The 27,977-nt window shown below is 37.6% G+C and overlaps 1 protein-coding gene across 1 annotated transcript in view; it reads right to left on the bottom strand.

Annotated features, from left to right (window-relative positions):
* Nucleotides 1–13,919, bottom strand: part of LOC146552058 (M1-specific T cell receptor beta chain-like) — a 35,550-nt gene extending 21,631 nt beyond the window's left edge. The window contains exons 1-2 of the mRNA XM_085258052.1: nucleotides 13,861–13,919; nucleotides 13,406–13,707 (exon numbers count right to left, since the gene is read on the bottom strand). Coding sequence (XP_085114178.1) covers nucleotides 13,406–13,707; nucleotides 13,861–13,906 — 348 coding nt within the window. The 5' untranslated portion in view covers nucleotides 13,907–13,919. The remainder of the gene's footprint in view (nucleotides 1–13,405; nucleotides 13,708–13,860) is intronic.
* Nucleotides 13,920–27,977: the final 14,058 nt, after the last annotated feature.

Genomic DNA, 27,977 nt, shown 5'->3' with positions numbered 1-27,977 from the left:
AAGAAGAAGGTTTTTAGCATTGGCATTACACCAAAACACATCACTGTGTGCTGGCAGCACAGAAGTACATGGCTGAGTCTGATACAATCACGCTGCTGATGCTCAGAGCTCCTGTTTGGATATTTTCTCTTGTAATCTCAAAGCGATTGTCAAATTGTTCTTCCTTGACAGGGACATTGCCGAAGTAGCTGTATCCTATGAGGCTCATTAAACCATTTTCTTTTTGCTGGTACCAAAGCATTAGATAGAAGTCATTTTTATCATGACTGCATGTAATTTCAACATTGGATTTTTCATTGACTATTCTTGGATGAGATGGTTGAAAGGTCACACTGCTGGCTTGACCTGCGTGGGGAGAAAGGCAGCTATTAAAAGAAGCTAATGTAGAAGTCATGTTAAAATAAGAAGTGTTGTAAAAAGTGCAAGAAAATTTGAAATAATTACTTGAAAGCAAGATGAGAAGAAACCCGATCACAGCTGACATCCTCCAAGTTTGTGTTGTTGTAGGTTAAACACGGTTTTTATCAGCGAAAGTCTGTAAGAGACACATCACACCTGCAGGTGTAGGAAAAATGCTTTTAGTAAGGGAGTGGCATTAAGCCACATCACTGTGTGCTGGCAGCGCAGAAGTAAACAGCAGAGTGTGACAGTTCTGCGCTTGGAATAGTAAGTGTTCCTGTTGTTGCGCTTCCTCTTGTCAACTTGAACTGTTCTTCAAACTGACCCTCAAATGTTTGGCGGGCATTTTGATACCCATACCCAATGAGGGTCATAGACTGATTTTCTTTTATATGCTGATACCAGAGCATTAAAGGAAGGTTCCCATCATTATGACTGCAATCGATCTGGACTTCACTTTTCTCTGCCACTATCTGGGGAGTAGATTGCTGAAATGTAACAGCACTCACCTGACCTGCAGAGGAAATACAATAACCATCTTTGTGCAAAAACAAACCAAACAAAAAAATCCAACAAAATTACCTCTAAAAAACGTATATTTTAAACATGACTGTTTAGGCATAGAAGTATATAAAAAAATAGAGACTTTCACAAAGACCTGAAGTTTGACATCTTACAGTAAAGACTGATGAAGAAAGAGCCAAAGGCATACAATGAAGACATCGTCAGGCACTGATGTGACAGGAGTAGTTCTCTGAGATTAAGACTGTGAAGCAGTAGCAGTGTCGGGTTAATTCATCACCACATCCTCATGATAAAAGCTTCAAACTACGTGCTGTGCCTCCACCTATCGGTTGAATTGGTTTAGTCCTGCCCCTGTTGTGCTGCTTTTTAAATTCTTGATCATAATTAAACCAGTTTGAATGTGCTCCCTGCTAACTTTCCACTTCTTATTTGAAATAATGAATGTGACAGTTCTTCCACCTGCTTTTTTACCAAGTTATTTATGTCACTACTGCTATTTCAAACTGTTCAGTGAATGTTCATTACCTCCTTTATTTAAATGCACTCTTCTTCTACATTAAATCCATAGCATGTAAGTGCAGTTTCTCCACAAGTCCAAAGAATTTGTCACCCGGTTAATTTGTAAAGATAAACCGACAAATAGAGAGATACTTATTGATCCTACAAGCAAATTATTGTATTACAGAAGCAAGGTTTTAATGGCAAGGATTTTCTGATATGCTCTGCCTGATGTTGCTGCTTTTTGACCATATTTAGACATTTTTCTGGCCCAGAGACTTAAAATGAAGAGTATCACTGATTGTTGGACTGATCTTGGCTGAACTAGATAGTTGGAAGATAAAACTTATAGTATCCTTAAGTATAGATTCTCATATATTTAGATTTCCTGACTTTTTCTGTGCAGTAAAGAAAGTTGAACATTTAAAAAATCATTTGGATTTCTATCTAACTTTCATAGCATCATGCTGATGTTTTTTCAATCCTTTCCTTTTCTCAAACTTCTTCTTCTTAATATTATCATTACCTGTAAAACTTGCTTCCAGTTCTAATAAAGACTGTTAGAGCACTGATATGGTGTCACATGGTATCTGTGGTTTCCTGTTGGGGTATTAATATCTGCTTGACTATTATGGAGGTTTTTGTATTGGAGGATGAGCATGTTTATCACTGTGCTTACTTGCTGCTCCAAAATATTCTCCGCTGTCTTCGGGGTGTTTTGGGTTCAGGATGTGCAGATAACCAGTTTTCTCTCCATCTCCACTCACACTGAAACGACCTTCAAAACCCGGCTCAACTTTCGGGGTTTTATAATATATGTAGGCAACCAGTTTCATGGAGGTGTCTCCTGCTGAGCGGTGATACCACAGAATTGTGTCATAGCTCGAGATGTTATGAGTTAAGGTCAGGTTTATTTGAATGTTTGGTTTTCCTAAGAGTTGAGTTGGAGACTGAAAAACTTGTTTTTGTTTATTGGGGTAAACTCCTGTAAAGAAATAAAGAAACACTGTTAGATATTGCTGTAATGTGCTGCTGCTGGAGAATAAAAACCTTCAGCTTTATTACTGGAAAACAGTGGTGGAGAAGGTGTAAATATTTCACCTCCAATTCCTCCATAGTAAGGTGTTTGTAGAGCGTTCATTTACAAATACATTAAAGAAGAAGGTTAACTAATTAATTACCTTTAATCCAGAGAAAGGTGATGATGGTGATGATAAAATAAGCTGGTGCCATGTTGAATCTCAAGAACTGAATGAAGTCTTTCCTGTGCTTTGAGAAACAGAAGGAGGAACAGGAAGTGATGCAAAGAGATCAGCGTATAAGATGAGATATAAAATAGTCTTCCAAGAAGCCAGACATTCATTTAATTTTTTAAAGTGGTCTGTAACAATAGTACTCCTGTTTGTCTTATTTTGAGTTTCTCAGTTAAGATACTGACTCCATTTTTTATTTGTCATTTATCTTCTAGCATTAAAAAAACATTTGGATTGGCTAATTACAGTATGATTACTATTTTCATCTGAAAGGCTTTTATTTTAGTATATAGGATGTTCAGTTAAGTTTAAAAATGGTTCTCCAGGTGTTTTAGATGTGTATCAAAGCGTTTCTTTGGACACTGGTTACTTTTGCTATTGTAGTGACTTCTAAGAAAAGCTGTCATAATGATGGCTAAGGTTCATGGCCTATCATTACATGTTTCAAATGATGAGCCATGTATGAGATCAATGGAATTAAAAGCAAATGTTTGTTACAAAGATTCATGTCACCTTCTTAGGATCATCTGCCAGGCTGTGTGAGACTCTTCTCTAACTATTAGGGATCAGGTGTATATGCTGGCTGACAGGTACTGTTGGACTGGTTACTGCACTGGACTGGTACAGTTTCTCTCTCAGATTTCACAAGCAGTTGTTTTGTCTGATCTTGGTAGCTTGAGTGTCCACGGTTTTGTGTGGAATCTCGTGTCTGACGGGTGTTTTCACCTAACTGATAAATCATTTATTAGTCATTTGCAAAATTTTTAATGGTAAATATTTTCTGATTTCCTTTGCCAGATGTGGCTGCTTTTTGACTGTATTTGGGCTTTTTAGTTGGTCCAAGACTTTATTGAAAAGTCATTTGTGAGTTGATTACAAAAAGCAGAGAAGATCTGAAGGCAAACAGATCTTCTGTTTGGTGCACAAAAATAAATAAAACTTCAAATAGAAACATAATGTACAGAGCTTAGGTTGCAATCTTACCAAAAATGAATAGTTATTATTCATTTGTTGTGTATTTAAATTGTATCCAAGTTGCAAATCACCCATGAACGACTCTCCAATATGAAGATCAACATCACCTGTGAAGCCTACATCCAGTTCTATTGAAGACTGTTGTTAGAGCACTGATACTGTGTCACATGGTATCTGTGGTTTCCTGTTGGGGTATTAATATCTGCTTGACTATTATGGAGGTTTTTGTATTGGAGGATGAGCATATTTATCACTGTGCATACTTGCTGCTCCAAAATATTCTCCGCTGTCTTCGGGGTGTTTTGGGTTCAGGATGTGCAGATAACCAGTTTTCTCTCCATCTCCGCTCACACTGAAACGACCTTCAAAACCCGGCTCAACTTTCGGGGTTTTATAATTGACATATGCAACCAGTTTCATGGAGGTGTCTCCTGCTGAGCGGTGATACCACAGAATTGTGTCATAGCTCGAGATGTTATGAGTTAAGGTCAGGTTTATTTGAATGTTTGGTTTTCCTAAGAGTTGAGTTGGAGACTGAAAAACCTGTTTTTGTTTATTGGGGTAAACTCCTGTAAAGAAATAAAGAAACACTGTTAGGTGGTGCTGTAATGTGCTGCTGCTGGAGAAGAAAACCTGTGCATGTCAGCTGATTTCTGGGAAAATGGTGAAAGTAAATATTTATATACCACCTCCAGTTCTTCCATCTGTAAAGCATTTTAAGGGGATTCATTTACAAATATATTAAAGAAGAAGGTTAATTAATGAATTAATTACCTTTAATCCAGAGAAAGGCAACGATAAGATAAGCTGGTGTCATGTTGAATGTCAAGAACTGAATGGAGTCTTTACTGTACTTTGTAAAACCGAAGGAGGGACAGGAAGTGATGCAAAGAGACCGGCGTATAAGATGACTGTTCCGCCCTTCTGCAGCCCCTAATCTCTTTGCAGGGGCAGTGCAAGAGTGTTCAGCTGTTGCTAATTGATCACACCTAGTCAGGTGTGGATGAAGGCATACCTGAGGCAGGCTTTCAGGAAGGCTTACTAGTCTTTGTCATAATGGTACTCAATATTTTAGTCAACTTGTTATGTAATTTAAAATAACACCTCTTCTCTGTGAAACTCTGGTATTAGTCTGTGGCTGGGCGTGGTTTGCGATACCGCTGCATGTGAGATGGACACACCTGTGCAGCATCTACAATCATGCCTCGCTGGCATGTTAGAGGTGAACAAAACACAGGCAGGGTTATGGGCTGGTACTAGCAGTTGTTTTGTGTTATGATCTTAACCGATCTTCAAGTAAATATGGCAGTGTAATCCACAAAATTTGAATAATTGTAATTTTAATTCAAACTGTTTAATGCAGACTGTCTCCATGTTGTCATGTTCCAACATGACAACATGGAGACAGTCTGCATTCATCAGACGGAGCCAGACGGGTGGATTTTTCACTCCAGAGAACACATCTCCACTACTCTAGACTCCAGTGGCGGCACACTTCACAACTCTTTGCATTATGCTTGGTCATGTAGGGATTTGATGTAGGTAAGATAATCTTAATCTAAATTAATCTGAAGGCCACATGAAATTTGGAGGTCTGCAGCCATTGAATCTGCAGAAAGTTGGTGACCTCTGTGCACTATGCGCCTCAGTATCGAGTGACACTGCTGTATGATTTTATGTTGCCCACCACTTTTTTTGGCTGAGTTGCTGTTTTTTCTAGTTGCTTCTAGTTGACATTATACCACCAATAGTTGACTGTGGACTTGTTGCACTGATGGCATACTGTCAGAATACTATGCTTGAATTCCTGAGACTGAGCCCTTCTTTCACATTGATTTTATGCACCTGTGGCAATAGACGTGACTGGAACCCCTGAATTCAATGATTTGGATTGGTGAGTTAATACTTGTGGCAACGCAGTGTATGTCTGAAGGGTGAAAGGAAAGCAGTAGTGTAATACATGTGCTGATAAGCTGGGAACTCGGTAAACCACAAAAACAACCCATGATTGTATGGGAGATACTTACTCTTTAACCTACATTCAGGGGTGAGCAAAAAAGAGGTTTTTGTTAAGAGAAGATGGATGTTTGATGCAGTGTGCTTCCCTAGCTGCACAAAAGTAAGTCGCAGTGTGCTCAAGCGGTTTAAGGTTGATTATGGTAAGCAAGCTATGCTTTTTCTCTCCTTCCAGATCTCCAGATAATTTGAAATGTTTTCTAAATGGCTCCTCAACGCTGTCATTGTTGAACTTTGCATATCCATATCCAACAAGTTTCAGAGCCGTTTCTCCGTGTCGCTTCTGGTACCAAAGCATCACTCTGTAGTCAGATTTTTCATGTTTGCACAAAATCTCAACATTGGCATCAGCCTTTTTGATGACAGAAGGAGACTGATGGATCTGAACCCCGAGTGAAAAACCTACAAAAAAACCCAACAACAACTTAGATTTACTTAAACAATGAAACAAAATAGAAACTTGCTGATCTAGAGGAAAGTTGAAATTACCCATAAGATGACCTAAAATAAGTAAAATGATCATTTTAGTTCTATATCCTGTGCAGCTGCGAGATAAATGTGATACTGATGAGGGTTGTCACTAGTTTGTATGTTTAAAAAAAAAAAAAAAAAAGACATGAGGAAATGATGTATGTATCACATGACAGGGATCCCAGAGAGCAGCTGGATGACTGAAGGTTGCTTAAAGACATAAAACCACAGTTGATAAAAGATGTATGCATTTAGTTTTTGTGTAACTAACAGGAAATCTGCCTCAGTGTGCATATCGTGCTGCACAGTAATACACCGCGCTGTGCTCAGACTCTTTTAGACCCGCTATAAACAGAGACCCCCTCTTAGCTGTATTTCCACTTAAATCTCCAGTGATGTTGCAATACTTTTCAAAATCTCCTTCATATTTTATTGTGCTATAGTCCACATATCCAATTAGTTTCAGAGCTGTGTCTCCAGGTGACTGCTGGTACCACAGCATCACTCTGTAGTCAGTTTTTTCATGGGTGCAGATTAGTTGTACATCATCACCAGCATTTCTGATAGCAGCAGAGGGAGACTGACGGACCTGAACTCCCAATGAAATACCTGCTGTAAGCAGAGGTTGACACATCAATAATATAAAATGTGAAAGCAAAGATTGTAAATCACATTTAAGTGTGAAGCAGTTACCTGTGAGGAAAAGGCCAAAAAGAAATCTGATCATTGTGTAGAGTTCTGACATGAGCTACAAAAAAAAAATGCTGTATCGCAGCATTTAAATCAACAGAGTCTGTGTGGCAGGTGCTTTCTCACAGAGCTGGGTGTCATTGCATGAAGAAACCAGTGTGATGTAGGCAGAGGAGGAGTGGCTTCATGTGATTTATCTATACAAGCTCTCCTTTTATTAGATTTCACAACAAATGATGTTTTTGGACAGCTTTCCTTATAACAAACATAAAAAACGGTCACAAAATACGTTAGCCAATGAAAACATGATTACATCAAACCACAGTACAACCACAAAAGCAGGTGTATGTGATCAGTTTATTCCCTATCTTCTTTTTAAACCACTGATGATTCCACATTGTGCAGTTTTTGTAAGGTTCAAAGAGCCTTTTTGTCATTGTGCTTCTCTCGCAGCACAGTAGTAAACTGCATTTTGCTCTTCTCCTGTAAGTTTAACTATGAGAGAACTCTTCTTTGCTGTATTCCCAGTCAGGTCTCCAGAGATGTTGAAATTATTTTTATATAGCTCTTCCATTGTGACATCTTTGTAGTATAAATACCCAATGAGTTTCATAGCTGTGTCTCCAGGTGGCTGCTGGTACCAGAGCATCACCCAGTAGTCTGTTTTATTATGGGTGCAGAAAATCTGAATTTTGTCACCAGGTTTGCCACTAGGTTGTGCGATAATATCAGAGGGAGTCTGATGAACTCTAAGACCCTCACAAACACCTGTATGAAGAAAAAAAACTGAATATTATTAGTTATGCTCTGATCAATACTGAACAAAAAAACTAAACTAAATGTACAGTATTAATCAAACATCAACAAATATAGTTGAAACAAGTTTTTACCTGCCAGGCAAAAGAGGAGAAACGTGATCATTTTGAAAAACTGCTCAAAAAGCGACTAAGACTACACATGGGCTTTTGCATGAGATGAAAGTGACTAATAGTGGCTGATAGTGATGGTAACTGAAGTGATAAACACAATTACTCCCAGACATAAAAAGGCTTCAGCTACTTGGGAGGAGCCAGGAGTTCAAGTGAATTTATGAGGACCGAGAGAGCCTAAAAGAAAAACCCAGTTAATCAAAGCTCCAGTCAGTATAAGTGAGGCAAAAAGCTTCTGTAGTCTTCTGTAATCTACATTTTGTGATGTGATAGATGGAGAAATTTATCAACTCAGTGGCTGTATAAGTAATTATCTCTTACTCTCTTAGTAAAAGATTATCATTGAACAAAATTCATAGTTGACATTTAAAGTAGTTTTGTTTGCTGTGAACTCTTTGTTTGTGCTCCCTTAAATCTTAACTACCTACTTTATATTTCATATGCTGCATGTTAAGGTGAAGTGTTTCTTGAGCCCTATAGTGCCACCTGGTGACATGATATAAAATGCTTGTCCCCCCCCCCCCCCCCCCCCCCCCATATACATCTAATTGATTAGCAAACAGTTTTTGTACAGCTTCTCCTACTTCTCACATTACTGTGTCTGCCAACAGCACAAAAATACACCCCACTGTCATTAAACTGCAAGTGTTTCACAGTGAGAGTCCCAATGTCAAAGTTTTTTTTGCTGGCTAAATATTTTGCTTCAGAGATGTCTCCATATTCAATTTTCCCCCCAAGAAGTTTGGAGAGGATGAAGGTCATGGTCTTTCCCGGTCGCTGAATGTACCAGTATGTCTGGATATAGGTAAAGCCTTTGTTATGGCTGCAGTTCATCTCTGCAGAACTGGACACATAACTCCAGCTGATTTTAGGATATTGAGTAACATCCTGGCAGTGACCTGTGCAGAGAAAATACAACATTCAAACAGAATTTGATATCTTCTTATATAATCTGAAACAAAGTGTATTTACTCATTTTTTCCCCCTCATTTAAACATTTTCCATATTCATTGATGAACTATTACAGCAATCTGTTTATAAAATAAGCAGAAAATATCTCAGGTATTAGTTGGCAATATTTTAAATAAATAGTATAAATGTTCCAGGTATTCCTTGACAGAGGGAAAAAAAGAAGCCATAACAAAAATAAACTTGGTTGTTGCAGTGCACACCATGACTATAGCAGAAAATATTTCCATTTCAAATGTTAATTATTAATTACTACCTTGAAGCCAAAGGGGAAAAAGTACAAATCTAATGAAAACCTGCATCATGATAGTGCTCCAGTTTCCTGAGATGCTGCCACTGCAGATATACTGAACATCTGAGGGCATTTAAATACTGTGTGTTGCCTGACAGAAGGAAGCTAACTTTGAAAAAAAAGGAGGGGAAAAAACCCTCTTCGCAGGTGCTGGTGCAGCACCGTGTGCTGAGGGGGGAACACATGGTGAGGTTTTTGTACTGAAGTGCAGTGCTTTCTAGCATTGTGTTGAGTGACAGCACAGAAGTACACTGCGCTGCTGTTTGGGCCCAGTTTTTCGATTGTTAGTGTGCAAGTCTTATTTTTATTCGCATCTCCTTTTAATTTCACATCAAGTCCTTTCTCAGGATTATCCACGGTGCCGTACACGTATCCCAAGAACTGCAGATGTCTGTTGTTCATTTGCCTATACCAGAAGATTCGATCATAGCCCTGAATACTGTGAGAACAGTTTATTTTGACTTCTTCTGTTTCCTTTGAAATGTACAGCTGGGCTGGAGTCTGGTAAATTTGGGAATTCAGAGAAGAACCTGTTGAAAAGACATAAAAAAAAAACCCCTCTGACTACAAATGTGACAAATTTTCCACATGTCAGTTTGTGCATGTATGATTAACTAGATTAAGTTGAGTAAGTAACCTTTATAAAAACCAAGAAGAGCAACACTCTAACAACAATATATATTTGCAGCTCCTTACTGAAACAAGTGCCGGAGAATAAAAAAAAAATGACCAGAAATAAAGTGTTTAAGTTAATACAACCGATCTACTTCTTCTGACAATTAATCCTAGTTTTAGAGACCATAGGAACCTCATGGTTGCAAGCAAATACCTCTTTAAAACATTTTAAAGAATAAATACAATACTAATTTTTACCTGAAACATGGAAAAAACCAACAAGAGAACAATACAAGAGAATGATCATCATTGTGTTCTCTGACTTCAGTTTAAGAGCAGTCTGGTTATAGGTTAGCCTTTCAGGAATACAAGAGACCAGGTTTTTAAGGTGGGTGGTGTCTTACGGGTTCCTGCTCTTCTATATGTTATGTTAAATGCTGCTAACCACCATACACCGCTGCCTCAACAAAGATATGCTGCCATCTTGTGAAAGAAAGTAAAACAAACCCTCAAGAATATATCCAAAGTTAGTCAGAAAACAGTCCCTTTGTAAAATCATTAACTTATTATTCATTAGTAGATATGAATGTGTTCACTCATATTCACAAGACAAGTTATTTGTCACGTTATTAATAATCTCCCCATTCACACTTCCCTTGTGCTTTTGGAAATTAGTTTTTTCCTTTTCTGTTTCCGTTTTTCCCTGTTTCCCTTGTGTTTTGTGTGCTTTTGCAGCATTTTTCTTATTGCTGGTATTTTCTTAAGTTGAAGTCCAATTTGGCCTCTCAGGGCCACCGTTGGCTACTCCAGGCCCCGATTAAGACCAGGCTCCTTGTCAGTCACTTAAATTGATGAGATGCAAGTTTAATGATAAATACATATTGATTAATTTCTTTTCCTTTTTTTCATTTTATTTTTAACATGGTTAAAACCAGCTTTTTAATCATTTGAATTTAGTTGTTTTCAGTCCCATTGCCAAAGGTGTGTACAGTCAAGCACATTTAATCTGTCTTTGACAATGTTTGTGGAAAAATGGGTTCTTCTAAAGAGTTTCAAACACGGTTCATTAATAGGATGGAACCAATGTAACAGTCAGTTAAGTGGTTATGTAAGTGTTACTGGTATTAAAGTGGTATTATTGCAAAGTCCATGCATCTGTGGCAAAAGGCACAGTGCATCAAATTCCCCAGTGTTCTGCTCACTCAATAACTGGGATGAATGTCAAAATAAAACATAGCACTGATAATTTAAAGTATTGGTCAGTTGTTTCTTATAAACACCATTGCACCAACGGACATGACTAAGACTAACCTGTTTATTTGACAGTAATATTTAAACTATGTTTGACTATAAACAGTCTTACTGAAGGCTTGAGGTGTTTGTTTAGTATAACAGGATGTGGCAACTGTATTTCATTATTGCACAGAAGAACCTCATATTATAATATCTGATCTGGATGGGGAGCAAGACCAATGTTGGCTAGAAGTGTGATCCAGGTGCAGAAGGCTGTGAGCTACAAAACTGAAATGAAAAAGGGGGAAAAAAGTAGCTTACAGGAGGTTTTTGTATTGATAAACAATGGAATATAGCACCGTGTGGCTAGCACCGCAGAAATACACTGCACTGCTGTTCGGGTTGAGACCTTTAATTGTCAATGTGCAGGTCTCGCCTTTAGTTGAACGCCCAGTCATCGTCACATTTACTCCAGTCTCTGGATATTCTTTATCGACATTCATGTATCCCAGGAGCTGCAGCTCATTATTCTTTGATTGCTTGTACCAAAAGATTCGGGTATAGTCCTGGATATGATGGACACATTTGATTTTGGCAACTGTTTCTTCAGATGTGTAGAAAGATTCAGCAGGAGTCTGTTGGACTTTGTCAGTGTGAGAAGACCCTGCTGAAACAAGTATGTCTGCATTAAGGAGACTAATGCAAAACAATTATGCAGTAATAGAATATTTTAATTATAGACCTACTTAGCGACTTAAATAAAAATAAAAGAAACAATAATATTTACCTGACACCTGTACAAGTCTAAAGATTAAACACGAGAAGATGATCATGATGCAGTGTTTTCTGAGTCTCTGTCTATTTGATGCTGAGGTTCTGCCTTACTGTAGGCTGGTATGGCGATTACTGTATTCCTACTTCAGAGGAAACCCTCCCACTATGTAAGCATACAGAACCTTTAAGGGTGGGTTGTATCCCATCACTTCCTCTTTTAACATTAAAGCCAACTACTCGTGCACACCACTCTGGACCAAAATGTGTGAGAAGAAGCAAAAAACCCACACAAAGCAGTTTAATAAAGCTTGCTTTTTACCCTAGGTAGTGTTGTAAGCTCTAGATGTAAAACCTTCAACATCTCACACGATGCCAGTATTTTCATACCTAAACAGTTTCCTTCTTTTCTCTGATACTACTAATTTGATAGTACTAATATACTGTTCAGCTTTTGTGTATTTGGATAATTTAAGAACAGATAAGACTTACTTAAAATACAATAAAATTGAGGATTGGAGTCATCACTGCAGTCCAATCCTCAAGTTTAATTTACTGAAGACATATTGAATATTGAGGATGCTTTTTATACCAGGATGTGGTAACTTGAATGCTGCATTCTTGTTCATAATGAATCTTAATGTTAATATGTTAAATGTTAATATGTGATCTGGGTTAGAGGACAAATGCGTGCTGGTTTGAAGTGTAATACAGATGGGGCTGTCAGCTTAAAACTGAATTTGTTAGTAAGGGGTAAACGAAATGCTGCAGGTGTGTGTGTGTGTGTGTGTGTGTGTGTGTGTGTGTGTGGGGGGGGGGTTCTATAACAGGACATGATAGCAACAAATGTTGCTTTGCTGCTCATGAGGAACCTTCTATTTTGATATCTGATCTTTGTGACACCAACATTGGTTATAATATCTGATTCCAGGTGTGAGAGGCTGTGAGCTGTAATACAGATATTCACAAATGTGTTTGATAGGTTTCTGTATGGAAGTCTAGCGATGTGCACTACTGTGGTAACTAGCAGCACAGAAGTACACTCCACTGCTGTTCAGTTTGGTTTCCTTAATCGTTAATGTGCAGTTCTTGCCTTGACTTGCACTCCCTTCCATCACCACATTCACTCCAGCCTCTGGATTACCTCCTGTTAAAACCATGTATCCCAGCAATTCTAATTGTTTCTTTGACTGTTTGTACCAGAGGATTTGGTTATAGCTTGAAATATTATGCAAGCAGGAGATTTTAGCATCTTCTCCATTTGTGTAAATATCAGCTGGAGTCTGGTAGACTTTGTCGCTGTAAGAGGAACCTGCTGGACAGATATCAACCAAAAGAAAGAGACAATTCATTAACTTAAAACTTAAAAATGATGTATTAAAAAATTCAATTTATATCCTGTTATATTTCTAATACTCTTTAATACTGGCTTAAATATATTCAGCACAATTAAGCTGTTACCTGAAACTAGAATACAGTTTAAATGACAGCTCAGGAGTAGAATAATCACGATCATCATCTCGCTATGAAAGGTGTTGTATGGTTGAAGTAAGACTAAATCTGCTTTAGAGCAAACAGTCATTCAGTGGGTGGAGCTTATTATTAGAACTGTCACGGTGTCAGCCTTCTTCAATTTACAAGTCATTGCAATGATATACTGGAGTGCCATGACAGGAAATGTTACAGGTGCACAGGGCTGTGAACTCTAAGAAGAGATGAAAACTGATGATTGGGAGGTTTATGTATTGGGGAGCAGTGATACATCGCACTGTGTGACTAGCAGCACAGAAGTAAACTGCACTGCTGTTCACAATGAGTCCTTTAATTGTTAGAGTGCAGGTACTGCCTTGAATTGCGCTCCCACTTATTTCCACATTGGCACCAGTCTCTGGATATCCATCATTCACATTCATGTATCCCAGGAACTGCATCTGATCGTTCCTTGATTGCTTGTACCAGAGGATTTTATCATAGTACTGAAAGCTGTGAGAGCAGCTGATTTTAGCTGTTTCTTCAGCTCTGTAGTATATTTCTGCAGGATCCTGCTGGACTTGGTTATGGAGAGAAGAACCTGTAAGATGATTTATACAAAAAATAATTTCAGGACAGGAGTTTAAGACAAGAACAACTATTTTTTCATTACATAAAATACAGTTCTTGAATCACTGGTACTCATAAACACATTATCCATTTGAAATACAAGGAACAATTAAGAATTTATTACCTGAAACCAGAATAACGTCAAAGCTTAGCAAGAAAAAAAATATCATGATGCTGCGTTTTCTGACATCAGTCTGTATAATGTTTCTGTAACAGTGTATACTGATTCCATCTCCTTATAGCCCCTCCCATCAGGGAAGTAGCACAACCTTTAAGAAGGGCTGTATGGCCTAGTATTTCCTCCACTTCTTGACACTAACCAATCAACTACCACTGCACACCACATTTAGAATTGTGCATAATAACTGTTGCGGGTAAAAATGACTGTTTAAGCTCCAAAGTAATCATATTTCTCGGTAGCTGAGCAACTCACAAACACGCATATGACTGCAGCCAGTTTAGACTGCTGGGTTGAAAGTGATACACAAATGTTACTAGTACCATGTTGATATGATTGCAATCAGACTTTTATTGAATCCTGTCCCATTATAAAGGTCTACCTATAGATATCCTGTCACTGTGTCAAAGATAGTCATGCAGTTGTAAGAAGCTTTGAACTATCTGATATGACTAGTAACTCTCCTACTCTGTGCTAAAGACCAACACAAAAATACACTACACTTATTTGCATTTCCATTCATCTTGACATCAACTTCACCCTCTGGAATTCATGACTTCCTAATACATATTAAAGAAAGATTTGGCTGCTTGGACATGAACCTGTGAGAAATGACAAAAAACCCCTTTTTTAAAGATCACAACAACAATGGAAGCACGATTCAGTGCAAGGCTGGGATGTTAAGAGGCTTGTGAGTTCATTATCATTGTTTTAAGACATGCATCTTATAAACTCTTATAAAGCCCTTTCTTTGTCTGCTTAAAACTGCATTTGGTTATAAGATCTGAAGGCTACATGAGCAGTAGATTTTTGAGCAATAAGAGCAGCCTTGTTTGTGTCAACGAAACAAAAACAGTGAAACAATAAAGAAATGTTCATCTGAACCCCAAAGATGAGAGCTGATTCAACTGAGAATCAGTCAAATTTACTGTGTTTACATCTTTTTAGGTGCTGATTATATCGACCTCTGTAAAAACAGATCCAAAATTCAAAGTATTTAAATTTTTTTTCTAAAATAACTACTTCGTTTAAAGGTCATCAGTCACAAATTCAACAAATTCAATTCAACACGTTGATAATGACGTGTGAGAATTTGTAACATCTTCGTGTTCTTGCTGAAATAAGACAGTGCACATGTTTTGAATACTGGAGGATGTGGTGGTTTAAATAGTGCCTTGCTGCTCATGAGGAACATTCTGTTGTGATATCTGATCTTTGTGAGACCAAGATTGGTTATAATTGTTGACTCCAGGTGTGAGGAGCTGTACAAAACTTGTGGTGTTAGGTTTTTGTATAGCTGCACAAAAATACACTCCACTGCTGCTCGGTTTGATATCCTTAATTGTTAATGTGCACTTCTCGCCAGTTCTTGCACTTCCATTCATCATCACATTCACTCCAGTCTCTGGGTTGTCGTTGTTTAAATACATGTATCCCAGAAATTGTAGCTGTGTCTCTAACTGTTTGTACCAGAGGATTTGGTTATAGCTTGGAATACTGTGTGAGCAGTAGATTTTAGCATCTTCTCCTCTTGTGTAAATGTCAGCTGGATCCTGGTCGACTTGGTCACTTAAAGAGGAACCTGCTGAAGAGATATCAATCAAAGTAAGCCACAACATGTAAGAATATGCCTTAAAATTATGCTACTTAAAAAATACAAATATACCAACATTATAATAATAGTGTAGTTTCTTATTAAAATGCAGTTAATGTATTCATTGTATTACCTGAAACTAAAATACAGTTAAAATAAATGCCCAGAAGTAGAGTAATCATGATGCTGTGAAAGATGTTCTCAGTTGTGATGAGAAAACAAACTCAAGTAAACCATCATTCAACAGGTGGAGTCTTATGTCCTCAGCTTATATCATAGCTCTGACAGCTGATAACCTTTGTCAATATTCATGTATCCAAGATATTGTAGTTGTTTCTCTGACTGCTTGTACCAGAGGACTCGGTTATAGCTGGGAATACTGTGTGAGCAGTAGATTTTAGCTTCTTCTCCTTTTGTATAAATGTCAGCAGGATCCTGGGAGACTTGGTCACTTAAAGAGGAACCTGTTGAACACACACATATAATAAAAAAATATGACACAACATCTTATGTAAAATATAAAATGCAGCTATACAGCTAAAATTGAAGCACTATATATACTGTGTATATATACTGAACATATTCATGGCATTACCTGAAACTAGAATATAATTCAAATAGATGCTTAGGAGCAGAATAATCATGATGCTTTGTGGTGAATGATGTTCTCAGTTGTCTTAATCATTTCCAGTTTTCTGTCTGCTGAGTAAACTTTAATAGGAGGAAACTATCATTCATTGGGTGGAGTCTCAGTAATCCTCAGGTTATTATTAGAATAATTCACATGAGTAAGTCTGACTAGCGATATACTGCCTCCTTCTGAGAGGAAGTGTTACAGGTGCGAGGGGCTGTGAAATGTGTACATAGGCATTAGCATGACCAAGACCAGCCTCATTCCCTATAAAACTGACGAGTAAAAGAAAAAAAAAACGTCCAAAAATCTAAATGTTTCAACTTTTCATAACTTACAACAACAACAGAAGAACACACTGGATGGCATGCCTGCTGTTAAAACAGGACATTGAGGCTACTCTTTACACAGGCTTATCAAGATTGGACAAAAGAGGATTGGAAAAAGTTTTTAGTCTGATGAGTCTCAGATTCAGTTGATAATCAAAAAGATGTGTAAACAACGTGAAAGTATGGATCCACCCTGTCTCATATTAATTCAGGTGGATAATGGTGGTCTAATGGGTTGGTGGATATTTTCTTTCAACTTTTGGCTGCTCAGTACCAACTGAGTATCGTTTAAATGGCCCATCCTACCTAAGTATTGTTGCTGCCATGTCCATCCCTTTATGCCCACACTCTACCCATCTTTTGATGTCTGCTTCCAGCAAGATAACACAGCATGTGACAAAGCTCAAATCACCTTAAACTATCAATATGTGTGACATATATGTTTGAGAATTTTTGTCATAATTTTATTACGTTAAAGTAAAATAGTGCAGATCGTTTGAATATTATAGGTTTCTTTTTAAAACAGGATGTGACACTTTTATTCATAGTCAAAAGCTAATAATAATAATCCCCTACAGATATATTTGCCATTGGAGATTGGCCTCTATTACAAGATGTGACAGCTCAAATGTTGCATTGTTTTTTTTAATAAGGAACCTTTTGTTATAATATCTGATCTTTGTGAGACCAACGTTGGTTATAATGTCTGATTGCAGGTGTAAGTGGCTGCAAGCTGCCATACAGAAATTTTTAAAATGTGTTTGGGAGGTTTTTGTATGGAGGTGCAGTGATGTGCAGCACTGTGGTATCTAGCAGCACAGAAGTACACTGCACTGCTGCTTAGTTTGAGATACTTAATCGTTAATGTGCAGTTCTTGTGTTGTCTTGCATCCCCGTCCATTGTTATATTTACTCCAGGTTCTGGATAACTGTTATCATAATACGTGTATCCAAGCAGTTGCAGCTTTTTTTCTGACTGCTTGTACCAGAGGATTGTGTCATAGCTTGGATTACTGTGCCAGCAGTAGATTTTAGCTTCTTCTCCTTTTGTATAAATGTTTGCTGGACTCTGGTGGACTTGGTCACTTAATGAGGAACCTGTTAGACAGACATCAAATAAAAATAAAACATACTATCTTATGTAAAATATAAAATGCAACAATACAGCTTGTAGCACTCTATAATACTGTGTACATACTGAACATATTCATGACATTACCTGAAACTAGATTATAGTTTAAATAGATGCTTAGGAGCAGAATAATCATGATGCTTTGTGATGAACGATGTTCTCAGATGTCTTGATCATTTCCAGTCTTCTGTGTGAGTAAATGTTTATAGGAGGAAACCATCATTCATTGGGTGGAGTCTCAGTAATCCTCATGTTATTATTACAATAATTCACATGAGTAAGTCTGACTAGCGATATACTGCCTCCTTCTGAGAGGAAGTGTTACAGGTGTGAGGGGCTGTGAAATGTGTGCATAAGAAATTAAAATTGATGATTGATAAGTTTAAAAAGCATTACCGAGACCAGCCTCATTCCTTATAAAAATTAACAAGGAAAACAAAAAAAGCAAAACAATGTAAATAAATAAATGTTTCAATGTTTTCAACATCTGAAACCACAATAACTTTAAAAGCTATGTACAGGAAATTATCATGATGATTTACGTTTGTTTTTTGATGCTTGACAACAGATCTAAATGAACACACAGCTTCAGGCTAATAGAACGTCAACAGTAATTTAAATAAGCTTGTCATAACCATTTCAGAATTCACAACATTTCATACCTTAAAGTTGATGACTACAACAACAGTAGAACACACTGGATTGCATGCCTGCTGTTAAAACAGGAAATTGAGGCTACTATTTACAGAGACTTATCAAGATTGGAAAATGTTGACTAGTCTGATGAGTCAGATTCAGATGATAGTCAGAAAAGATGTATAAACAACATGTATATCCACCCTGTCTTGTATTAATAATTCAGCTGGACAATGGTGGTGTGATACCAACTGACTATTGTTTAAATGCCCTATCCTACCTAAGTATTGTTGCTGCCATGTCCATCCCTTTATGACCACACTCAACCCATCTTTTGATGTCTGCTTCCAGCAGGATAACACAACATGTGACAAAGCTCAAATCACCTTAAACTACAATATGTGTGACATATGATATGTGTGGGAATTTGTGTCATCATTATACCATCTTCAAATAGATAGTTTTGTAGGTTTCTTTTTATAATGGGATGTGACACTTTTTAAAAGTTCTGTTATAATATCTGATCTTTGTGAGACCAACGTTGGTTATAATGTCTGATTCCAGGTGTAAGTGGCTGCAAGCTGCCAAATTTTTAAAATGTGTTTGATAGGTTTTTGTATTGAGGTGCAGTGATGTGCAGCACTGTGGTAACTAGCAGCACAGAAGTACACTCCACTGCTGCTTAGTTTGAGATACTCAATTGTTAATGTGCAGTTCTTGTGCTGTCTTGCATCCCCGTCCATTGTCATATTTACTCCAGGTTCTGGATAACTCTTATCATAATTCGTGTATCCAAGCAGTTGCAGCTGTTTCTCTGACTGCTTGTACCAGAGGATTGTGTAAAAGTTTGGATTACTGTGTGAGCAGTGGATTTTAGCTTCTTCTCCTTTTGTGTAAATGTCTGCTGGAGTCTGGTCGACTTGATCACTGTCCGAGGAACCTGCTGAACAGACATCAACCAAAAGGACCACACAACATATAAGAACAAGAATAAATAAAATATAAATAAGAATAAAACATGTAAATTATAAAATGCAACTATAAAGCTGAAGTTATCAGACAACAATATATTAAACATATTCATGGCTTTACCTGAAACCAGAAGTGAATTCATCAAATGTATAGCTACAAGTAGAATAATCATGATGGTTTTGCTGTTGAAGATGTTTCCAGTTGTAAAGATCTTTTCAAACATTCTTTCTGAGTAAACTCACTTTCAAGCAAGGCATCATTCAGCAGGTGGAGTCTTATTATATCCTCAACTTAATTGTGTAATTGTCAGTCTGTTAGTGATGAACATCACACTACTGGTTCAGTGTAAAAGTCAAAGATATACTGCCACCTTATGACAGGAAATGTTACAGGTGCATGGGGCAATGAGCTGTGGGAGGAGATGAAACTTGTGTTTGGGAAGATTACGTGTTGATGAAGAGTGATATGAATCACTGTGGTAAATAGGAGCACAGAAGTAAACTGCACTGCTTTTTGGAACAGGTCCTTCAGTTGATCACATGCAAGTCGGTCCATTTGTCGCAGTCCCATCTATACAGGAACCATATTGGTTTGAAAACAAACTGCTATAGTGTAGGTTGATAATGCTACAGTCATGTCCATGAGTTCTTAGTGACACAATTTTTGCAATTTTGTCTCCGTATACCAGCAAAGTGGATTTTAAATACGCAACATGCAAACTTTCAAAGGTTTAACAAAAGAAATGTCCAGAGTGTCCAAATCAATGATCTGTTTCATGTTTAGAAAGAAGAGAAGGATTGGTCTGCTCCACAACACAAATAGGCCAAAAGACCACAGAAAAGGGGATAATCTGAAAGGCCAGACTTTTCCAGAAAATAGAGACTGTACAGTTCAGAAAAAGCATTGTTTGGACATTTGAAACCAAGATTAATTTTTACCAGAATGATGGAAAGAGCGAAGAGAAGGAGAGAGCGATGAAGGAGACAACTTTTGATCTGAAGCATATCATGATCTATTAAACATGGCGGAGTCACCATTGGCATTAATGAATGCCGCTGGAGCTGGCGCACTGCAGTGGAAGTGAAGCATTGCTTATAGAGGAGCAGGATAAACTGTGATGTGTACTGAGCTTTTCTCTTGGTTGAAAATGCAAATGAATGATGACCCACAGCATACTGCAGAAACAACCCAAGAATTTCTCAAGGCAAAGAAATGGCATACTCTTCAATGGCCGAGTCACGAAAAAGGCCATCACAGTGATCATTTTGAAATTAAACACTACAGATATTTTTAACATATACATAGGTATTTATAGATATATAGAGGCTGCTTTTTAAAAATGATGTGGCAGTTCAAATGTTGCATTTCTGCTTATAGCAAACCTTCTATATTTGATCTTTGTGAGACCACATTCATGATAATGGCTGATTCCAGGTGTAAGGTGCTGCGAACTGCAATAAAGAAGTTGTTTTTTGTTGTTGTTGTTTTTTTTTTAAAAAAACCCAACAACTTTGGTTTTTGTATTGAGGTGCAGTGATGTGCAGCACTGTGGTACCTAGATGCACAGAAGTAAACTCCACTGCAGCTCGCTTTGATATCCTTAATCGTTAATATGCAGTTCTGATTTTTTTCAGCACCCCCATCCATCGTTACGTTCACTCCAGCCTCTGGATAACTCTTATCGTAATTCATGTATCCAAGCAGTTGTAGTTGTTTCTCTGACTGCTTGTACCAGAGGATTGTTTCATAGTTTTGAATACTGTGTGAGCAGTGGATTTTAGCATCTTCTCCTTTTGTGTAAATGTTGGCTGGAGTCTGGTCGACCTGTTCACTGGCAAGAGAACCTGCTGAACAGACAACAAACAAAAATAAAACACAATATATAAAAACAAGCCAAATAATAAATTATAAAATTCAGCTTAATTATTGTTATACCCTTACCTGAAGCCAGTAGACAGTTAAAAAAGATGCTTAGGAGTAAAAGGATCATGATTCTTGACTAAAGATATTCCCAGGTTTGCTGATATTTTCTCTTTTATGAATAGATTTCTTAAAAGCAAACCATCACTTAACAGGTGGAGTCCTACAACATCCTCAGCTTATTATTAAAATCATCACTGTTTCAGCCACCTCCACAAATTCACTACTGGTTCAGCGCAACAATCTGAGCAAATATATACTGCCACCTTAAGACAGGAAGTTTCATGGCTGCTTGGGGCTGTGAGCTGTAAGAAGTGAACAGTCAACAAGAACAACCCTATCATTAGTAAAAGCAACAAGAAGCTGAGTTTTGCTGATACTAAATCTAATTGTTAAAGACTTTTTCTTTATAACCTAAGTTAGTATATAATTGTAAGTTTCTTTCTTTAAAAGTTCATAACACTTCCTTTTAACATTTCATAGCCTTTGATAGTAGATTATTGTAGCTCATCTGTATAAGTCTATATATTTAGAAAATTACTAGTATTTTATAGTATAAACTTTCATTCTCGTGCAACTCAATAAGTAAACAGAATTCAAGGTTACTGGAAGCTTGCTTTTTGAATCCAATACATCATTTTTGTTATAGCAGGGCTTTGAAGGATGTTTTTCTATTTTTTTATCTTTAACTATTTTGCTGTTACTCTTACCTTGCAGCATGATAACACAGCATGTGACAAAGCTCAAATCGCCTTAAACTATCAATATATGTGTCATATGATATGTGTGAGAATTTGTGTCATCAATTTACTATGTTCAAATGAGATACTGCAGACAGATTTGGTATTGTAGATTTCTTTTTAAAACAGGATGTGACACTTTAGAAGTTCTGTTATAATATCTGATCTTTGTGAGACCAATGTTGGTTATAATGTTTGATTCCAGGTGTAAGTGGCTGCAAGCTGCCAAATTTTTAAAATGTGTTTGGGAGGTTTTTGTATTGTGGTGCAGTGATGTGCAGCACTGTGGTATCTAGCAGCACAGAAGTACACTCCACTGCTGCTCACTTTGATATCCTTAATCGTTAATATGCAGTTCTTGTGCTGTCTTGCATCCCCGTCCATCATCACATTCACTCCAGTTTCTGGATAACCCCTGTCATTCAACATGTATCCAAGCAGTTGTAGCTTTTTCTCTGTCTGCTTGTACCAGAGGATTGTTTCATAGCTTGAAATACTGTGTGAACAGTGGATTTCAACATCCTCTCCTTTTGTGTAAATGTCTGCTGGAGTCTGGTCGACTTGATCACTTAAAGAGGAACCTGCTGAACAGACATCAACCAAAAGGACCACACAATATATAAGAATAAGAATAAATAAAATATAAATAAGAATAAAACATGTAAATTATAAAATGCAACTATAAAGCTGAAGTTATCAGCCAAAAATATATTAAACATATTCATAGCTTTACCTGAAACCAGAAGTGAATTCATCAAATGTATAGCTACAAGTAGAATAATCATGATGGTTTTGCTGTGGAAGATGTTTCCAGTTGTAAAGATCTTTTCAAACATTCTTGACATGCAGGACCAGACCTCATTCACGCCCCTTCCGGCCTCAGGCTATATATGCCCCCTTCACCAATACCTGCTTTTCTAATTTTCATGCACCCCACCCCTTTTCTTTTCTTCTCCTCTTCTCCTTTTCTTTTCATTCAGTTCTCGTTAGTACATGGGGATATGCCCGGCCTGGGAGCCGCTGCCAGTCTCCTTCGAGGCCTTCCCCAAACTGCAGCACCAATTCATAGTTCCCTCATCCATCATCGCTCATCTTAACTGCAGATGTGGTTCCAGCTAGTGAAACTCCCTTTTAAGCAAGGCATCATTCAGCAGGTGAAGTCTTATTATATCTTCAACTTAGTTGTGTAATTGTCAGTGTGTTAGCCATGAACATCACACTACTGGTTCAGTGTAAGAGTCAAAGATATACTGCCACCTAACGACAGGAAATGTTACAGGTGCATGTGGCAGTGAGCTGTGGGAGGAGATTAAGACCTGTGTTGGGAAGATTACATATTGATGAAGAGTGATATGAGTTAGCGTGGTAACTAGGAGCACAGAAGTAAATTTCACTACTTTTCACAACAGGTCCTTCAGTTGATCGCGTGCAAGTCGGTCCATTTGTTTCAGTCCCATGTATACAGGCACCACATAGTGTAGGTTGATAATGCTACAGTCATGTCCATAAGTATTTCACTAGCTGGGCCCACGTCCTCATTTTAGGTTTGACAGCCTTTTAGTAGGTAAAGGGGAATGCTTGGACATGAATTGAGCTGCGGTTTGGGGAAGGCCTCAAAGGGGACTGGCGACGGCCGGGCCTGGCAGATCCCCATGTACTAAATAGAAGCGAAGAAGTTAAAGAATTGAAAAGGGAGGGTGGGTCACATAAATGAGAGTGAAAGCTTGCAGAACTGGGGGAACCTATATAGATGAGAACCCGGAGGAGCGTGTTTGGAGGCGTGGTCCTGCTCCTGACATTCTGATACATAATCTCCAATTAGACAGTGATGCAATCTTTGCAATTTTGTGCAGACTAACCCTAACCCTAACCCAGGTTTATCTAAAAGGCTTAACGAAAGAAATGCCCAAAGTGTCCAAATCTATGATCTGTTACATGTCTAGAAAGAAGAAATGGATTGGCCTGCTTAGCAACACCAAAGGGCTGAAAGACCACAGAAAAGGGCATAATCTGAAAGGCCAGACTTTTCCAGCATTGGCATTAATGACTGCCAGTGGAAGTGGGGCATTACTTTATAGAGCAGGTCTGAAATGACCTTCCAGCTGAGCAATATATGTGAGCATATGCGTCATCATGGCGATCATGTTGAAATTAAACACTAGATACATAAACAGATATTTTAAATATATATATATATATATATATAGATATTTATAGATATATAGGGGTTGCTTTTTAAAAATGATGTGGCAGCATAAATGTTGCATTTCTGCTTATAGCGAACCTTTTATATCTGATCTTTTTGAGACCACATTCATGATAATGGCTGCTTCCAGGTGTAAGGTGCTGCGAGTGCCAATAGATATATTAAGAAAAACAACAAATACAACAACTTTGGTTTTTGTATTGGGGTGCAGTGATGTGCAGCACTGTGGTTACTAGCTGCACAGAAGTAAACTCCACTGCTGCTTGCCTTGATATCCTTAATCGTTAATGTGCAGTTCTGATCTTTTTCAGCACCCCCATCCATTGTTACATTAACTCCAGGTTCTGGATTACTCCTATCGTAATTCATGTATCCAAGCAGTTGTAGTTGTTTCTTTGACTGCTTGTACCAGAGGATTTGGTAATAGCTTTGAATACTGTGCCAGCAGTGGATTTTAGCATCTTCTCCTTTTGTGTAAATGTTGGCTGGAGTCTGGTCAACCTGATCACTGGCAGGAGAACCTGCTGAACAGACAACAACCAAAAATAAAACACAATATATAAAAACAAGCCAAATAATAAATTATAAAATTCAGCTTAATTATTGTTATACCCTTACCTGAAGCCAGTAGACAGTTAAAAAAGATGCTTAGGAGTAAAAGGATCATGATTCTTGACTAAAGATATTCCCAGGTTTGCTGATATTTTCTCTTTTATGAATTGATTTCTTAAAAGCAAACCAATGATCACGATGCCCTGTTTTTGATCATGTTATGTACTCAGTTATGCAATCATCACTGTGTCAACCATCATCACAAATTTACACTACTGGTTCCAGTGTAAAAATCAAAGATATACTGCCACCTTATGACAGGAAGTGTTAGAGGTGCACAGGTCTAACAGCTCACAGCCTGTGAGAAGAAGAAAACTGATGTTCGGGAAGGTTATGTATTAATGAGTAGTAATATGAATCATTGTTCACATAAGTAAAATTCACTGATTTTCACAATTAATTCGGTTGATAATGGCAGCTCTGTCCAATATTTACACTTTAATGAACTGCTACAGTGTAGGTTGGCAATGACATAGTTCAGTCTATACATATTTGGACAGTGACAAAATCTTTATAATATTGCGTGTGTAAACCAACAGCTAAAATGTAGAATTGCTGCTCACAAGAAACCTCATATTATAATATCTGATCGTTGGGAGACCAACATTGGTTATAATGGCAGATTCCAGGTGTGAGGGGCATGAGCTGTAAAACAGATATTAAAGGAGTGTGTTTGGGAGGTTTTTGTATAGAGGTCTAGTGATATGCACCACTGTGATATCTCGCAGCACAGAAGTACACTCCACTGCTGCTCAGCTTGATATCCTTAATCGTTAATGTGCAGTTCTCATTTTTCTCTGCACCCCCATCAATCGTTACATTCACTCCAGTCTCCAGAAAACTTTTGCCTAAGTACATGTATCCAAGCAACAGCAGTTGTTTCTTTGACTGCTTGTACCAGAGGATTAGGTCATAGCTTTGAATACTGTGTGAGCAGTCAATTTTAACGTCTTCTTCTTTTGTGTAAATATTAGCTGGAGTCTGGTGGACTTGGTCACTTAAAGAGGAACCTGCTGAACATACATAATTCAAAAGTAAAGCGAAATTTATAACAATTTAAATACACTTATAACACTAGCACTGTACGATACCAATTTAAAATGCAATTAACATGTTGATGGTATTACCTGAAACTAGAATACATTCAAAATAAATACTTAGGAGTAGAATTATCATGATGTCTTGCTATGAAAGATGTTCTCAGTTGTGCTGATTATTTCCAACTGTCTGATGAAGAAACTGTCATTTAGTGGGAGGAGTCTTAAACAAATCCACACTACTGGTTCAGTGTAAAAGTCACAGATAGCCTAGCATCATACGCCAAGAAGTGTTTCAGGTGCTACAAGCTGTAGGCTGTGAGATCAACAGATGGTCATTGATAGCAGTGCTTTATCTTTTTGAGAAACTAATACCATGTTAATGTGAATGAAAACAAACTAACAAAAACAAAACAAAACAAAACACAACAACAATGATCAGCTTGAATACTTTACACAAAACGACCTATTTGTTAAAGCTTTTCACATAAGTACAACTTAGCTAATGGATAATGATATATGAAAGAACTGTCACGGTCCTCGATCTGCAACCCAGTGTTTTGTGTTGCTGGTTTACGTTTTCCTCTTTGAATTATGGTTTTCTGTTATATTTATTGTTGCTGGTTTCAAGGTTTCTGTTCTGGTTCTGCGCCTCATGTTGCCATGTCTCAGAGTCAAGTCTGCATCTGTCTTGTATTTTGTGTTTTACTTTTGAGTTCTCACATCCTGTGTTCAGTGTTTTGAGTTTTGCTTCTGATTAAGTTCAACTGTGTCCACTTCTGTGTTCCATCTCCCGGATTACCTCTTGTCTCCTGTTGCTCCTGTTGTTGTCATGTTATCAATCTTCTGCGATTTGTTCTGTGTTCTTCTCTCTAGTTCATAGTTATGCCTTTGTTTGTACATGATTCTAAATTTATGTAACCCAGCAATAAAGCTGCAGTTGAGTTTGCATCTGTCTCCGGCGTCTTGCAGTAATCTGATCTTTCTGTGACCAACATTGGTTATAATGGCAGATTCCAGGTGTGAGAGGCTGTAATAAACAGATTAAGAACACATGTTTGATAGGTTTTTGTATTGAGGTGCAGTGATGTGCAGTACTGTGGTAACTAGCAGCACAGAAGTACACTGCACTGCTGCTCAGTTCAAATTCCTTAATCGTTAATATGCAGTTCTTGCGCTGCCTTGCATCCCCATCAATTGTTACATTCACTCCCGGTTCTGGATAACTTTTATCATAATACATGTATCCAAGCAATAGTAGCTGTTTCTCTGACTGCTTGTACCAGAGGATTTGGTTATAGCTTGAAATACTGTGTGAGCAGTGGATTTTTGCTTCTTCCCCATTTGTGTAAATGTTTGCTGGAGTCTGGTTGACTTGATCACTGTCAGAGGAACCTGCTAAACAGACACCAACCAAAAATAAGACACAATCCATAAGTATAAGCCTTAAAATGATCTAAATTATAAAATATAGATAAACAGATATACAGGATTATTATAGCATTGCATCCTACTAAAATATAGTGAAGATATTCATGGCTTTACCTGAAACCAGAATACAGCTAAAATTAATAGTTAGAAGTAGAATAATCATGATTTGCTATGAACGATGTTCCCAGGTATGGTGATTTCCAATCTTTTTTTCTTCTGAATAAACTCCCTTTTAAGCAAGCCATCACTCAGTAGGTGGAGTCTTATTATATCCTCAGCTCAGTTTTGTTTTCATCACTGTGTCAGCTGTTGCCACAAATTCACACAACTGATTCAGCATAAAAGACAAAGATATGCTGCCACCTTATGACAAGAGGTTTTAAAGGTGCTGTGAGACAAAGAGATGGAAACTGGAGTTTGAGAAGATTAAGTATTGATGAGCAGTAATATGAAGCACTGTTGTAATCTCAAGAGTTTTTCAACGCAAAGAAATGGGATATTCTTCAATGGCCAAGTCACGTGATCTTGACCAAAAAGGCCAGTTTTTTCATTATTTAATGCCAAACTAAAGGCATGAAGAACCACAAAGAAGCTCACTTTAAGGTGGCTGCAGTAAAGGCCTAACAGAGAATCTGAAGCAAGGACATGCAGCATTTGTTTATGCCTATGTAGAACAGAGGCAAAGCTTTTAAAATGGTACTTATATTTTAAAGTATCCCTTATCCATTTACTTTTGAGCCTCTGAAATTTGGGTACTGTGTATAGAAGAAGACAGTTATTCCTGAACATTTAAAGTAGCACTTTTATTAAACCTCTTGACCTG

This window comes from Mchenga conophoros, linkage group LG19 (genome assembly GCF_057382185.1).
Source record: "Mchenga conophoros isolate Kocher_MC1m ecotype Shallow Benthic linkage group LG19, M_conophoros_male_GT1.1, whole genome shotgun sequence".
NCBI lineage: Eukaryota > Metazoa > Chordata > Actinopteri > Cichliformes > Cichlidae > Mchenga > Mchenga conophoros.
The sequence above is the reverse complement of the archived record's forward strand: the minus strand, read 5'-3'. Positions and strand labels throughout refer to the sequence as shown.